Source organism: Saccopteryx bilineata, chromosome X (assembly GCF_036850765.1).
Source record: "Saccopteryx bilineata isolate mSacBil1 chromosome X, mSacBil1_pri_phased_curated, whole genome shotgun sequence".
Classification (NCBI taxonomy): Eukaryota; Metazoa; Chordata; class Mammalia; order Chiroptera; family Emballonuridae; genus Saccopteryx; species Saccopteryx bilineata.
Genome location: NC_089502.1, coordinates 34,763,373 through 34,779,095, shown reverse-complemented (window position 1 = coordinate 34,779,095; position 15,723 = coordinate 34,763,373). Strand labels below are relative to the sequence as shown.

Genomic DNA, 15,723 nt, shown 5'->3' with positions numbered 1-15,723 from the left:
TTTAAAAGGGAAAGGGGAAAGAGAATGTTCATAACAAAAAATACCATCCACAACAAAGAGTACCAGAGAGTATATTATGAACATTACAATAGCGAATTTTTCATTCAAAATAATAAGCCATTAACCCGCAACTCCATAAAGAATTGGAGTTAATTACGTTTCAAAAAAATGCCCTTAAATTTTTTGGCTATTTCTGCTATAAAAATTGAGACTAACATAACTCAAAGCAAGGATTCTTGCTCCTGGTAACCAGACATTTACATGATTTATGATTTAATTTGCAGCAAATACTTATTTCAGCACCACTACATTCTAAACACCAGGAAAATGAAAAATCTCGGCCTTTAAGGCGTACGTGACAAGAAGACAAGAATATTCCAAGATGATTAAAACACACAAAATAAGAGCACAGAAAAACCGTGGCAACACTGCTGTTGTATTATGAAAGGGATATACCATTTTTGCAGGTACATATGTCTTTAAGGAATATGTATAGACTGTGATTTTATGTATTGTTTTTCCCCTACCCCTGCTCCAGGAAAGATAGGAACATCCAGGAGAGTTAGAAAGTGCATTAAGAAAGGTGTCAATACCTCCCTCCCCACCCCTACTGGAGGAACTCGCTATAACAATAATGCTCTTTCACCCCTCACATCCCATCCGGTTTCCATACATTCTTCAATCGGTATTCCTTTTCCCTCCCTTCCCTATTCCCTTCTCTGCCTCCCACATGCACAACAAGCTGCTCCGACTTTGTCAGTATCGCCGCCCGGGTACACCCGCCCAGACCAGCAGAGTCCAACAACGCAGCCACGCAGCCACCCACTCTCTCTACCTCCTCGTTCTTAGCTCAGCTTTCCGTCACCACCCCACACCCCCGTCCTGTCACCTGCTTGGGTGGTGTCCGTCAGGTCGTAGCCGCTGCCAGGGAAGTCTCGGAGTTTCCTACCACTGAGGCTCAGGATGCCGGAGTTGCCCGCCTCCTCCAGGGCCCGGTCCAGGCTCCTCGCGGTGTGTTGAGGCTGCAAGCTCCCCGGGTTCCACTGCGGCCCGTTGGGGTAAGGCTGACCGAAAAGAGTCGGTACTGGGATGGGCAGCACCAGGGTCCCGCCGCCGCCACCTCCCCCTCCGGCTCCACCACCTCCTCCAGACGCGCTACCGCCACCGCTACTTCCACCTCCACCACAACCACCGCCCCCACTGTTACCACCTCCCTGACTCGCCGCCATGTTCCTGAGAGAGAGAATAGCCCCCGACAATACTCTCAGCTTCTGCCGTGAGTGTTGGGGGTTCTCAGAACGCATGCGCAGGCTGGGGGCGGCGGTGGGGGGGCGAGGTAGAGTGGGAAGGAACCAGGGGGCGGGCTTGGAGGAGGTGTTGGGTAGAGAACAGAGGATGTTGAAACGTGCAGAACGCTTGCTTTAAGAAATGTATGATCAGAGGAAGGATGCTAAATCCTGGTTCCGTTGCTTTGGGTACCAAAATCTTGCGAAGCGACACCAGATTAGCTATAAATCATTTGGCGACATGTCCCCAAATCTCTAAGTTGTTTCACCTTCTTCGTTCTGCGAAATAAAAGCAAATATATTAGGTGGGATGGAAGGAATTCGGTTTAAAATATATTGAAACAGCATTTGGGACTAAAAGCCACCTTACTGAAACGCTTACCGCAAATGCTTCAGGAATCGTTTACCAGTGTTAATACGGAGTGAAACGTTGGGGATCATTTGAGGAACAATATTGGTGCAGAAGAAGTGCATTCAGTTTTAGGCACATAAGAATTTTGCCATAATTTAGAATCACAAAATAAGAAACGACTTTCCAAATGTTTTCAAGGAAGCCTCTCGTTTCAGTATGGGTGGGTCTCAGCCAAACTACTGCCTTCCAAAACTTGGAAAACTTCTCTTCATTCTGTTCTATCGTTCTTTGAAGTTCTGCCAAGATCGCCAAAATATCTTGACTTTCTTCTCATCGTGTCAATATAGCTTATGGAAAACTCTTTGATCATGAAACAACCTTAAGTTTCTTTTTAAAATACAAGTTTTGGTTTTAGATGGGATTCTGTAGGTTTAACATGGGCTATGTAGCTAACCAATCTTTTTAGGAGTTCATTCTCAGAACCTGAACCCAACTATCGTGGCCACTGTCACCCCACCAGCCCCAAACAGAGTTATTGAAATCTTTTTCACTAATAGCCATTAAAATACCCAATAAAACTCAGAACACTTGGGCATATTCAGTTATCATTAATTTGAATACCTTATACATCTGTTGTTTTTTTATTGATTGATTTTAGAGAGAGGAAGGGAGAAAGAAAGAGAAACATTGATCTTTCCCTGCATGTGCCCTGATCCAGAATCAAACCCGCAACCTCTGTGTATCAGGACTATGCTCTAACCAACCCAGCTATACAGCCAGGGCCTTATGAATCTGTTTTACATTCATTTCAATATGAACAATCTGTCAACAATCTCATTTTCTTAGCAAAAACTCCACAAAAATTTATCTGCCGTAGACTCTACTTCAGGGAGGCAAAAGATACAGAAAAGAATTAAAACTTGTCTAAATTGCTTCATAGCCATGTTTGTTAATTAAAATGATTGTACTGCAAGAAATTATATTTGCCATATGCATGGCCCACAGAAGGAACAAAACTGAGAATCAGACTCTACAATGAATTAGCAAGTAAAATCAAATTATTTAAACCCATTGGTGTCAGAAAGGAATGCTGTACCTTACATCTCATCTTTCTTATATCAAAAATCAAATCAAGTATTAATTGAGAACTTCCACAGGAGGAATGAGAAAGGAAACTAAATGTATTAGAGAAAATATTAGGAAATAAACTATTTTAATAATTAGCCAATAAGAATTTTTGTGATCATTTAAAACAATGTATTAGACTCCAGGGGAAATATGCCCTCAAAATCAGGATGCCTGTGAAGAGAAGAAGATCCTGTACAACTGAATTGAAGAAGGAAAGTAACCAGCCCTGGCCAATTGGCTCAGTGGTAGAGCGTCAGCCCGGCATGTGGAAGTCCCGGGTTCGATTCTCAGGGCACAGAGGAGAAGTACCCATCTGCTTCTCCACCCTTCCCCCTCTCCTCTTTATCTCTCTCTTCCCCTGCTGCAGCCAAGACTTCACTGGAGCAAAGTTGGCCTGGGCGCTGAGGATGGCTCTGTGGCCTCTGCCTCAGATGCTAGAATGGCTCCGATTGCAGCAGAGCAACACCCCAGAGGAGCCGAGCATCGCCCCCTGGTAAGCATGCCAGGTAGATCCAGGTCGGGCACATTTGGGAGTCTGTCTGTCTATTTGTCTGTCTCCCCCCACCTCACCCCCACTTCTCCCTTTGGAAAAATACAAAAAAAAATAATGAAAGTAACCTTTGAAAGAATTAAAAGATAATCTAAGTAAGAAAAGCAGTAAACCTACAAAATAAGCTATGTGTACATGAAAATCAGTCAGAATAACACATTTGACAAGAACACTAAGACCATGAGGAGTGTTAAAAGATAAACTGAGGGCCCTGGCCAGCTGGCTCAATGATACAGCTTTGGCCCAATGTGTGGATGTCCCAGGTTCGATTCCCAGTCAGGGCACACAGGAGAATCACCCATCTGCTTCTCCACCCCTCCCCATTCTCTGTCTCTATCTCTCTTCCCCTCCCACAGCCAAGGCTCCATTGGAGTAAAATTGGCCCAGGCACTGAGGACCCCTCCATGGCCTCCATCTCAGGCTGTGGAATGGCTCCCATTGCAAAGGAACAACACCCCAGATGGGCAGAGCATCGGCCCCCGGTGGCCTTGCCAGGTGGATCCCAGTTGGGCGCATGCTAGAATCTGTTTCTGCCTTCCTGCTTCTCACTTCAGATAAAATACAAAAAGAAAAAAAAGATAAACTGAGGCATATTAAAATTTTTTTAAGTTTATTTGATCATTTTTCTATTGGAATTGGGCAGTGCTAAACCAAAAGTGGTTATGAGCGCTCTGCCGACAGGTACAAGGGGAAAGACATGTAGAGAAAATGGGAAACAAACAGAGAAAATTATTTGATTGGATATATAGCTTAAAGCCTGATTGGCTGTTTACAATTGGTTGACCTTAGCATTTTGCTTTCATAACCCTAAGGCGTTTACTGCAGACTTAGATTTTGGTTTGTTTATGTAGGCCATCTCAGCATTAAAGCCACTGCAATCTAATGGTCTCCTTGTCTAATCAATTTTACAGGAAGTAAAAGGTTTAGAAGAAAGACCATGAAATTTATAAATTTGTTCCAACCCTTCCAGCTCCTTAATTGCCTTTGTAATATTGGCAAAAAATGAGACTTTAACACTCAGTTTCTAGTTAAGTAACACTGGAAAATAACAATCATATGTAATTACAATAATATGCAAATAGTGCCTACTATTTACCAGAAACTGTTCTAATGATTTTACACACAGGATGGGCAAAAGTAGGTTTACAGTTGTTTGGGGGGGGCAGGGAGGTTATAATTATTACAATAGCTTTATTAACTCAAAAGAATGCCACAGTGGCACAGTGCACTTAGGTACAATCTCATAAGTGCTCAAATTGCCAACCTTCATTGTTTACACATTTTTTAGTCTACTTGCTACACTCAAGAACAATTTGGCACAGAGTTCTTACCAAGTTTTGCACACTCCTGTATATGAAGTCATTCAATCCTTATAAAAATCCTGTAAAATAAGTACTATTATGCTTCCATTTTCTAAATAAGGAAAAGTAGTACATACCTCATATAGAATTGTTGTAAGAATAAATAAGATCATTGGCCCTGGACAGTTGGTTCAATGGATAGTGTGTCATGCAGCATGCAGATGTCCCGGGTTTAATTCCTGGTCAGAGCACACATGAGAACTGACCATCTGCTTCTCTTCTCCTCCCTCTCCCAGTTTTCTCTCTCTCTTCCCATCTCATGGCCATTAGCTCAATTGATTCAAGCATTGGCCCTGGGTGCTGAGAATAGCTACGTTGATTAGAGCATTGGCTCCAGACTGGAGTTGCTGAGTGGATCCCAGGTCAGGGCGCATGCAGGAGCTTGTCCCTCCATACCCGCTCCTCTCATTTAAATTTTTTAAAAAACAATAAGATCGCTACTGTAAAGTGACACTACAACATCTGGCATTCGCTCATTTATTTAATAGTTATTAATTACTCTGTGCCAGGAACTTTTTTTTTTGCAAGTAATAGTATAAGCATTAGATGCTCAGTAAATGTTCATCTCTTTGTTTACACCCCTGCCTCCCTTAAGAAAGAAAACAAAATCATAAAGAATAAACAAAATGGAGTAAGCCAAGAGAGAAATCAGTCAATTATTTGATAATTGTAGGCAAAGAGATATCCCATATAATGCATGAATGTTTTTGTTTCAGTCTATACTTGAGGATATTTTAAAATGGTTATTACCATTTTGATGTTATTCCCAATATAGATATGTTGGTAATTGGTTAAATTGCAGTCAACCCTCAGAAATATAAGCCAAATTTACAAAATGAATGCTGAGAAGTCACCAGGACTAGATGACATATATTAAAGGTTATAGAAGGTAAATAAGGGGTTTTAAAAAAATGCAACCTCACTAAAATCATGGACCTGGGTTTTAAAGAACATTTTATGAACTTGACTCCAATGGCAAGAGAAGTGAAGGCAAAGATAAATGAATGGGACTACATCAGAATTAAAAGTTTTTGCTCAGCAAGAGAAACTGATATCAAAATAAACAGACAGCCAACTATATGGGAACTGATATTTTCAAACGACAGCTCAGATAAGGGCCTAATATCCAAAATTTACAAAGAACTCATAAAACTCAACAACAAACAAACAAACAATCCCATAAAAAAATGGGAAGAGGACATGAACAGACACTTCTCCCAGGAAGAGATACAAATGGCCAACAGATATATGAAAAGATGCTCAGCTTCATTAGTTATTAGAGAAATGCAAATCAAAACTACAATGAGATACCACCTCACTCCTGTTAGATTAGCTATTATCAACAAGACGGGTAATAGCAAATGTTGGAGAGGCTGTGGAGAAAAAGGAACCCTCATTCACTGTTGGTGGGACTGTAAAGTAGTACAACCATTATGGAGGAAAGTATGGTGGTTCCTCAAAAAACTGCAAATAGAACTACCTTATGACCCAGCAATCCCTCTACTGGGTATATACCCCAAAACCTCAGAAACATTGATACGTGAAGACACATGTAGCCCCATGTTCATTGCAGCACTGTTCACAGTGGCCAAGACGTGGAAACAACCAAAAAGCCCTTCAATAGAAGACTGGATAAAGAAGATGTGGCACATATACACTATGGAATACTACTCAGCCATAAGAAATGATGACATCAGATCATTTACAGCAAAATGGTGGGATCTTGATAACATTATAAGGAGTGAAATAAGCAAATCAGAAAAAAACAAGAACTACATGATTCCATACATTGGTGGAACATAAAAATGAGACTAAGAGACATGGACAAGAGTGTGGTGGTTACCAAGGGTGGGGGGGGAGGGAGGACATGGGAGGGAGGGAGGGAGAGAGTTAGGGGGAGGGGGAGGGGCACAGAGAACTAGATAGAGGGTGACGGAGGACAATCTGACTTTGGGCGAGGGGTGTGCAACATAATTTGATGACAAAATAACCTAGACATGTTTTCTTTGAATATATGTACCCTGATTTATTAATGTCATCCCATTACCATTAATAAAAATTTATTTAAAAAAAAAAATGCAACCTCTATTAAATTAAAGCACTGGCAGGCTACAAATGTGATTTGTATTCAAATGAATTCTAGAGTGGACTTCTGAAATTTCATGCCAGTTTATAATCATCATGATTCCAATCAATTTGGTAGTTAACCAGTATTTATAAATAATATAGAGGAGGAAGGACACAGTTCAAAACTCCAAATTTTTCTATTAAAGAACAAGATTATAGGGACAGACTACAAGATGTTCTTACCAGTATGTAAATAAATCAAAAGTGAGATATAAAATATCTTAGGATCTAGAACAAGGCAATGAGTGACCTTGAGGATTAAAAAGATCAAACTATAATAATTTTTTAATCCAAATCAGGGTTTAAGAAAGAGCCATAGAAGCCTGACCAGGTGGTGGTGCAGTGGATAGAGCATTGGCCTGGGATGCTGAGGATCCAGATTCGAAACCCTAAGGTCACCAGCTTGAGCTCGGGGTCACCGGCTTGAGCATTGGATGATGGACATGAACCCATGGTTGCTGGCTTGAGCTCACAAGTCACTGGCCTGAGGCCTAGGTTGCTGGCTTGAGCAAGGAGCCAGTGGCTCCACTGGAGCCCCTTGGTCAAGGCACATATGAGAAAGCAATCAATGAACAACTAAAAGGCCGCAGCCATGACGCTTCTCATCTCCCTCCCTTCTTCTCTCTCTCTCTCTCTCTCTCTCTCTCTCTCTCTCTCTGTGTGTGTGTGTGTCTTCCTTGCTAAATAAATAAAAGATAGAACCATGAGAGTCTCTGCAGTTTGTTACCAGCAAGCATAAACTGAATTAAATGTTAAATTCAGAGGTGGGTGGGAAGACAATGAAATGTTGGGTATCATCAAGGCATATATCAGAAATCCTAAAAAATATTAATTTATACCAGAGATCCCCAAACTTTTTACACAGGGGGCCGGTTCACTGTCCCTCAGACCATTGGAGGGCTGGACTATAAAAAAAACTATGAACAAATCCCTATGCACACTGCACATATCTTATTTTAAAGTAAAAAAACAAAACGGGAACAAATACAATAATTAAAATAAAGAACAAGAAAATTTAAATCAACAAACTGACCAGTATTTCTTTTTTTAAATTTATTTATTAAATTTAATGCAGTGACATTGAAAAATCAAGGTACATATGTTGAGAGAAAACATCTCTAGATTATTTTGACATTTGATTGCGCTGTATACCCCTCCCCCAAAGTTAAATTGTCTTCTGTCACCTTATATCTGGTTTTTTGTGCCCCTCCCCTCCCCCAACCCCTCACTCCTTCTTTGCCCCATCCCCCCTCCCCCCACCCCCCACCCCTATTGCCATCACATTCTTGTTCATGTCTCTGAGTCTCATTTTTATGTCCCTTCTATGTATGGATTCATTTAATTCTTAGTTGTTGTTTTTTTTTCTGATTTACTTATTTCATTCCGTACAATGTTATCAAGGTCCATCGATGTTATTGTAAATGATCCGATGTCATCATTTCTTATGACTGAGTAGTATTCCATAGGATATATGTACCAAAGCTTTTTAATCTACTCGTCCTCTGAGGGACATTTGGGCTGTTTCCAGATCTTCGCTATTGTGAACAGTGCTGCCACAAACATGGGGGTGCATTTCTCCTTTTGGAGCCATTCTATGGTGTCCTTGGGGTATATTCCTAAAAGTGGGATAGCTGGGTCAAAAGGCAGTTCGATTTTCAGTTTTTTGAGGAATCTCCATACTGTTTTCCACAGTGGCTGCACCAGTCTGCATTCCCACCAGCAGTGCAGGAGGGTTCCCTTTTCTCCACTTCCTTGCCAGCACTTATTCTGTGTTGTTTTGTTGATGAGCGCCATTCTGGCTGGTGTGAGGTGATATCTCATTGTGATTTTAATTTGCATTTCTCTAATGATTAGGGATGTTGAGCATTTTTTCATATCCCTATTGGCCATCTGTATGTCCTCTTTGGAGAAGTGTCTATTCATCTCTTTTTCCCATTTTTGGATTGGATTGTTTGTCTTCCTGGTGTTGAGATTTACAAGTTCTTTATAAATTGTGGTTATTAACCCCTTATCAGACATATTGTCAAATATGTTCTCCCATTGTGTAGTTTGTCTTTTTATTCTGTTCTTGTTGTCTTTAGCTGTGCAAAAGCTTTTTAGTTTGATATAGTCCCATTTGTTTATCCTGTCTTTTATTTCACTTCCCTGTGGAGATAAACCAGCAAATATATTGCTCCGAGAGATGTCCGAGAGCTTACTGCCTATGTTTTCTTCTAAGATGCTTATGGTTTCACGGCCTACATTTCAGTCTTTTATCCATTTTGAGTTTATTTTTGTGAGTGGTGTAAGCTGGTGATCTAGTTTCATTTTTTTTTTTTTTTGCAGGTAGCTGTCCAATTTTCCCAACACCATTTGTTAAAGAGGCTGTCTTTACTCCATTGTATTTCCTTACCTCCTTTGTCAAATATCAGTTGTCCATAGAACTATGGGTTTATTTCTGGGTTCTCTGTTCTGTTCCATTGATCTATATGCCTGTTCTTATGCCAGTACCAGGCTGTTTTGAGTACAATGGCCTTGTAGTATAACTTGATATCAGGAAGTGTGATACCTCCCACTTTATTCTTCTTTTTTAAGATTGCTGAGGCTATTCGTGTTCTGTTTTGGTTCCATATAAATTTTTGGAATATGTGTTCTATATCTTTGAAGTAAGTCATTGGTATTTTAATTGGTATTGCATTGAATTTATAGATTGCTTTGGGTAATATAGACATTTTAATGATGTTTATTCTTCGTAACCATGAACACGGTATATGCTTCCACTTGTTTGTATCTTCCTTGATTTCTTTTATCAATGCTTTGTAATTTTCCGAGTACAAGTCTTTAGTCTCCTCGGTTAAGTTTACTCCTAGGTACTTTATTTTTTGGGTTGTAATTGTGAAGGGGATTGTTTCCTTAATTTCTCTTTCTGACTGTTGATTGTTGGTGTATAAAAATGCCTCTGATTTCTGAGTATTGATTTTATATCCTGCCACTTTGCTGAATTCATTTATCAGGTCCAATAGTTTTTTGACTGAGACTTTAGGGTTTTCCATATACAATATCATATCATCTGCAAATAATGATAGTTTTACTTCTTCTTTTCCAACTTGAATGCCTTTTATTTCTTTTTCTTGTCTGATTGCTGTGGCTAGGACTTCCAGGACTATGTTAAATAAGAGTGGTGAAAAGGGGCACCCCTGCCTTGTTCCTGATCTTAAGGGTATTGCTTTTAATCTTTGCTCATTGAGTATGATGTTGGCTGTGGGTTTCTCATAGATGGCCTTTATCATGTTGAGGTATGTTCCCTCTATTCCCACTTTGCTGATAGTTTTGATCATGAATGGGTGCTGGATTTTATCAAATGCTTTTTCTGATAATTGAAATTATCATATGGTTTTTCTCCTTCTTTTTTTTTATGTGATGAATCACATTGATTGATTTACGAATATTGTACCAGCCTTGCCTCCCCAGAATAAATTCCACTTGATCATGGTGTATGATTTTTTCCATATATTGTTGGATCCAGTTTGCTAATATTTTGTTGAGGATTTTAGCATCTATATTCATCAGAGATATTGGCCTATACTTTTCTTTCTTTGTGTTGTCTTTGCCTGGTTTTGGAATCAGAATTATACTCGCCTCATAAAAGGAGCTTGGAAGTCTTCCTTCCTCTTGAATTTTCTGAAATAGTTTGAGAAGGATAGAAGTTAGTTCTTCTTTGAATATTTGGTAGAATTCCATTGTGAAGCCATCGGGCCCCGGACTTTTCTTTGTTGGGAGTTTTTTGATAATTGTTTCGATCTCATTTGGTGTAATCGGTCTGTTTAGGTTTTCTGATTCTTCCAGATTGATTTTTGGAAGATTTTATGTTTCAAGGAATTTGTCCATTTCATCTAGGTTGTCTAGTTTTTTGGCATACAGTTCTTCATAGTATTTTCTTACAATATTTTGTATTTATGTTGTGTCAGTTGTTATTTCTCCTCTTTCATTTCTAGTTTTATTTATTTGAGTCCTCGCTCTCTTTTTCTTGGTGAGTCTAGTTAAAGGTTCATCAATCTTGTTTACCTTTTCAAAGAACCAGCTCCTAGTTTCATTGATCCTCTGTATTGTTTCTTTAGCCTCTCTGTCATTTATTTCTGCTCTGACCTTTATTATTTCCTTCCGTCTTCTACATTTGGGCTTTACTTGCTGTTCTTTTTCTAGTTCTTTTAGATGCAGGGTTAAGTTTTTATTTGAGCTTTTTCTAGCTTCTGAAAGTGTGCCTGTAGTGCTATGAACTTCCCTCTCAGGGCTGCTTTTGCTGTGTGCTATAAATTTTGAGTTGTTGTATGCTCATTGTCATTTGTTTCTAGGAATTTTTTTATTTCTTCTTAGATCTCATTCTTAATCCATTCATTATTTAACAACCTGCTATTTAGTTTTCATGTGTTTGAGAATTTTTGAGCTTTTCCGTTGTGGTTCATTTCTAGTTTCATGCCGTTGTGATCAGAGAAAGTGTTTGATATGATTTCAGTCTTCTTAAATTTGTTGAGAACACTTTTGTGCCTTAACATGTGGTCTATCCTAGAGAATGTACCATGAGCACTTGAAAAGAATGAATATTCTGCTGCTTTAGGGTGAAAGGTTCTGAAGATATCTATTAAATCGAGTTGATCTAGTGCAGGGGTCCCCAAACTTTTTACACAGGGGGCCAGTTCACTGTCCCTCAGACCATTGGAGGGCCAGACTATAAAAAAACTATGAACAAATCCCTATGCACACTGCACATATTTTAAACTTAAAAAACAAAACAGGAACAAATACAATATTTAAAATAAAGAACAAGTAAATTTAAATCAACAAACTGATCAGTATTTCAATGGGAACTATGGACCTGCTTTTGGCTAATGAGATGGTCAATGTGCTCCTCTCACTGACCACCAATGAAAGAGGTGCTATTTCCGGAAATGTGGCGGGGGCCGGATAAATAGCCCCAGGGGGCCGCTTGTGGCCCGCGGGCCATAGTTTGGGGACCCCTGATCTAGTGTGTCCAATAAGTCTGCTGTTTCTTTGTTAATTTTCTATCTTGAGGGTCTATCTAGTGATGTTAGTGGGGTATTGAAATCTCCTACTATTATAGTATTGCTGTTGATCTCACCCTTCAAATCCATCAAAGTCTGCTTTATATATTTAGGTGCTCCTATATTAGGTGCATAGATATTTATAACAGTTATATCTTCCTGTTGGATTACTCCCTTTATCATTATGTAGTGGCCTTCTTTATCTCTTACTATATCCTTTGTTTTAAAGTCCAATTTGTCTGATATAAGTATTGCTACCTCAGCTTTTTTTTCATTCCCATTTGCATGAAATGTTTTTTTCCATCCTTTTACCTTCAATCTATATGTATCTTTTGTTCTAAGGTGTGTCTCTTGTAGACAGCATATGTATGGGTCCTGTTTTCTTATCCATGCAGCTACCCTATGTCTTTTGATTGGATCATTTAATACATTTACATTTAAGGTTATTATTGATATGTAGTTATTTATTGCCATTTTCTTCTTTAAAGGTGTATTCCTTTTTTGCTATATAATTTCCCCACTTTGATCTGTTTACAACAGGCCCCTTAACATTTCCTGCAGCATTGATTTGGTTGTAATGAATTTCTTGAGTTGTTTTTTGTCTAGGAAACTTTTTATTTCTCCTTCGATTTTAAACGATAGCCTTGCTGGATAAAGTAGTCTTGGTTGTAGGTTCTTGTTCTGCATTACTTTGAATATTTCTTGCCATTCCCTTCTGGCCTCAAGTGTTTCTGTTGAGAAGTCAGATGTCATCCTTATGGGGGCTCCATTGTAGGTGATAACTTTTTTTTCTCTTGCAGCTTTTAATATTTTCTCTTTATTGCTTAGCTTTGGTATTTTAATTATGATGTGTCTTGGTATAGGCTCCTTTGGGTTTCTCTTTAATGGAGTCCTCTGTGCTTCTTGGACTTGTGAGAGTTTCTCTTGCATTAATTTAGGGAAGTTTTCAGCTATGATATGATTGAACAAAGTCTCTATCCCTTGTTCTTTTTCTTCTTCTTCAGGAACCCCTATGATGCGGATGTTTTTTCTCTACATGTTGTCACAGAGCTCTCTAAGGGTTTCCTCTGACTTTTTGAGTCTCTTTTCTCTTTTCTTTTCTGCTTTCATGCCTTCATTCCAGTTGTCCTCCAACTCGCTGATTCAATCCTCAGCTCTATCTATCCTGTTTTTAATTCCTTCCATTGTGGTCTTTATTTCTGATATTTTATTTGTCATCTCCGACTGATTCTTTTTTATACTTGCTATTTCTTTATTTAGGTGTTCATAATGACCATCCATTGTTGTTCTAAGATCCCGAAGCATCCTTACAATCATTATTTTGAACTCCGCATCTGGAAGTTTGATTATTTCCATATCACTCAGTTCATCTCCTGAAGGTGTCTCTTGTTTCATTTGGATTGCACTTCTTTGTCTTCTCATTGTCTGTTTTTGGGTGTTTTATTTGTAGGGTTGGTTGAATCTAGGCTTGGTGTTGTCTGCCTCCAGTTTTCAGTTGTGTTATTTCTAGGTCTTCTTGGGTTGGTATCAGCTGTTATCTGTAATCCACTTTCGAATTTGGGCAGTTTTGAAGTCTTGATTTGTTTATTTTCTTAACAGGTGATAGTCTTGTTAATGATCTCAGCAGGGGGCTTCCTTGAAACTATCCAGGAATGTGATGGGTGTAACCTGAGACTCTGAAGGAAGGGTGTTTTCTCAGCTTCAGTACGGGGAGGTGTATCTCAGATCTCCATGGAGACCTGAGTTTCTGCCCCTCCTCCCCACTTCTTGTTTTCAGCTGTGTCTTGTTGCGCTGATTGGAGCTGGATAGATGTCCGGAGATCTCTGATCCAGAAGCAATTCAGCTCTGTTTTGTGAAAGGTTCAGTCCCTCCCCCAGCTATGGCCTCCTCCAGCACGGATGAGTCAGCTTTTTTAGATCCTCTCCTTCATTCCTAAGCCCCTCATAGTCTGTCCTTCTCTCTTTCCTTTTCACTTGGGAGATAAGCTGGTCTTTTCAACACACCTTGCTCCCTGGTCACCAGGCAAGTGGCTGTTAGCAGTAGTTTCTGTTTTTTTCCCTTGTGTGAGATCCCCTCTGGGCTCTCAGCCTCACCCCCCCACCTCCGTTCCTGTAAGCAGGGGAGATTCAGGTGCTCTCTACCAGGTTTGTTGTGGCTTCTTCTTTGCTCCTAGGTATTTCAGAGCTGTTCTTGCAGTTCAGAGTTGGTTTTTCATGCTGATTTTTCCTAAATTGATTTGTATTCCAGTTTGGTGGTGAGAGCTGGGTGTCTGTGCGTCCGCCTACTCCACTACCATCTTTTTCTCCCCAAACTGACCAATATTTCAATGGGAACTATGCTCCTCTCACTGACCACCAATGAAAGAGGTGCCCCTTCCTGAAGTGCTGCGGGGGCCAGATAAATGGCCTCAGGAGGCCACATGTAGCCCGCGGGCCATAGTTTGGGGACCCCTGATTTATACCATACTGAACTATTCTATAGCTGCCACTGAAATGAAATGTACAGTTTTGTTTACTCTTATCTCAGCAAAAGTCCTTAATTATACAAAGCCATGAGAATAACAATTAAAATGATTAAAGAAATTCCCTGTTCAGGCATGGGACCTTTAGAGGACTATACATTAAGTTATTTTAGCATAATTGATAGCACACTCTACACGACATCCCTGATCCTCCTCCCCTTGCCTGTCCTTGGTTCTACCCTTGCAGAGAACCCTTTGTACTGCTTTGACTAATACTAATAAAGTCAATCCAAAAGTGAATATTTATGAATGCAAAAGGGATTTGGACAAATGTGTGAATGATCACTATTACTTAAAAGAAGCTGCTACATATGTACTCTTCAATGTTGATGTCAAGAAGCACTATTGAGATCTATCTTAGTACCAGTCCCTGCTATGACACAAGACATAAGATGGACAAGTCATTTAACTTCTAATAGTCTCAGATTCCTCATCTGTGGTAAACCCAAGGTCATAACATTATTAGCAACATCATAGGATTGTAGTGAAGATTACATGAGATAAATAGATAGAACATCTAGCATATTATAATAGTTATTATCTTTTATTCTAGGTTCACTTTGCCAAAAGAACACTGAGCTGAGCGAACCACGAATTATCAACATGGCAATTCTGAAATTTCTCTGCACTATTATGCTACCAGTGCTGATAGACATTTTCCTCTGTGCTGCTGTTGACATTACATCCTTATTAACTCACCTCAAGTTGCTGCCTCTCCTCTTTTGTGTTTCCACTATGATCTGGTAACCTGATTTCAATTCCTGCTTGCTGTCTCTAATGCCATACTAGATTTTATGTCCCCGATATCATGAAACTATTTAAATATCTGTTCGAAATCCTCCTTAAAATATATATATCTTAAATGTATTGCTTTGGGTATATGATACAGATCTGTTAAAACTCCTGAACAGCTTTCTTATTTGAGTACTTAGTATGTAAAAGATACAGATTGTTGAATTTTGCTAGTTTAGCCTGGCCAAAAGAAAGTAAATCAAATATCAAATAAAATTATTAAACTTGTTCTGTCCAACTAGAAAACATAAAGTTGAGGAATATTTTTTCCATGTTTTCCGTATTATATTGGAAAGCCTCCTCTTTATATATCCTCTTTTTATATAAACATGGAAGCATGCCATATGTATTTTGGGCAAAACTGTCTTGTATAATTATCTTCCTCTTCTTGCAGTATGTGAGAGAGAATGATGAAATAGGGCCTTTTCTAACAAAATCCAAATTCCTAAAAGGAAAACCTAAGCCACTATCATACTACCTTAAACAAGCTCTACCTGTGAGAGAGAAAAATGGACTTTAATGGCATTACAGTAAAGCATTTAATAGAATTATGACATTCAAGGTAG

The 15,723-nt window shown here is 39.3% G+C and overlaps 1 protein-coding gene and 1 long non-coding RNA gene across 3 annotated transcripts in view; one reads left to right on the top strand and one right to left on the bottom strand.

Annotated features, from left to right (window-relative positions):
* The window catches only part of LRCH2 (leucine rich repeats and calponin homology domain containing 2), a 119,038-nt gene extending 117,771 nt beyond the window's left edge, over nt 1-1,267 (bottom strand). For both annotated transcript variants that reach the window (XM_066249970.1, XM_066249971.1), the window contains exon 1: nt 890-1,267. In XM_066249970.1, the coding sequence (XP_066106067.1) occupies nt 890-1,229 (340 nt within the window). In that variant the 5' untranslated portion in view covers nt 1,230-1,267. The remainder of the gene's footprint in view (nt 1-889) is intronic.
* On the top strand, nt 926-15,160 carry LOC136317333 (uncharacterized). Its single transcript, XR_010727854.1, has 3 exons — nt 926-1,058; nt 3,134-3,259; nt 14,919-15,160. It is a non-coding gene; the product is annotated as an uncharacterized lncRNA (long non-coding RNA).
* The last annotated feature ends 563 nt before the right edge of the window (nt 15,161-15,723 follow it).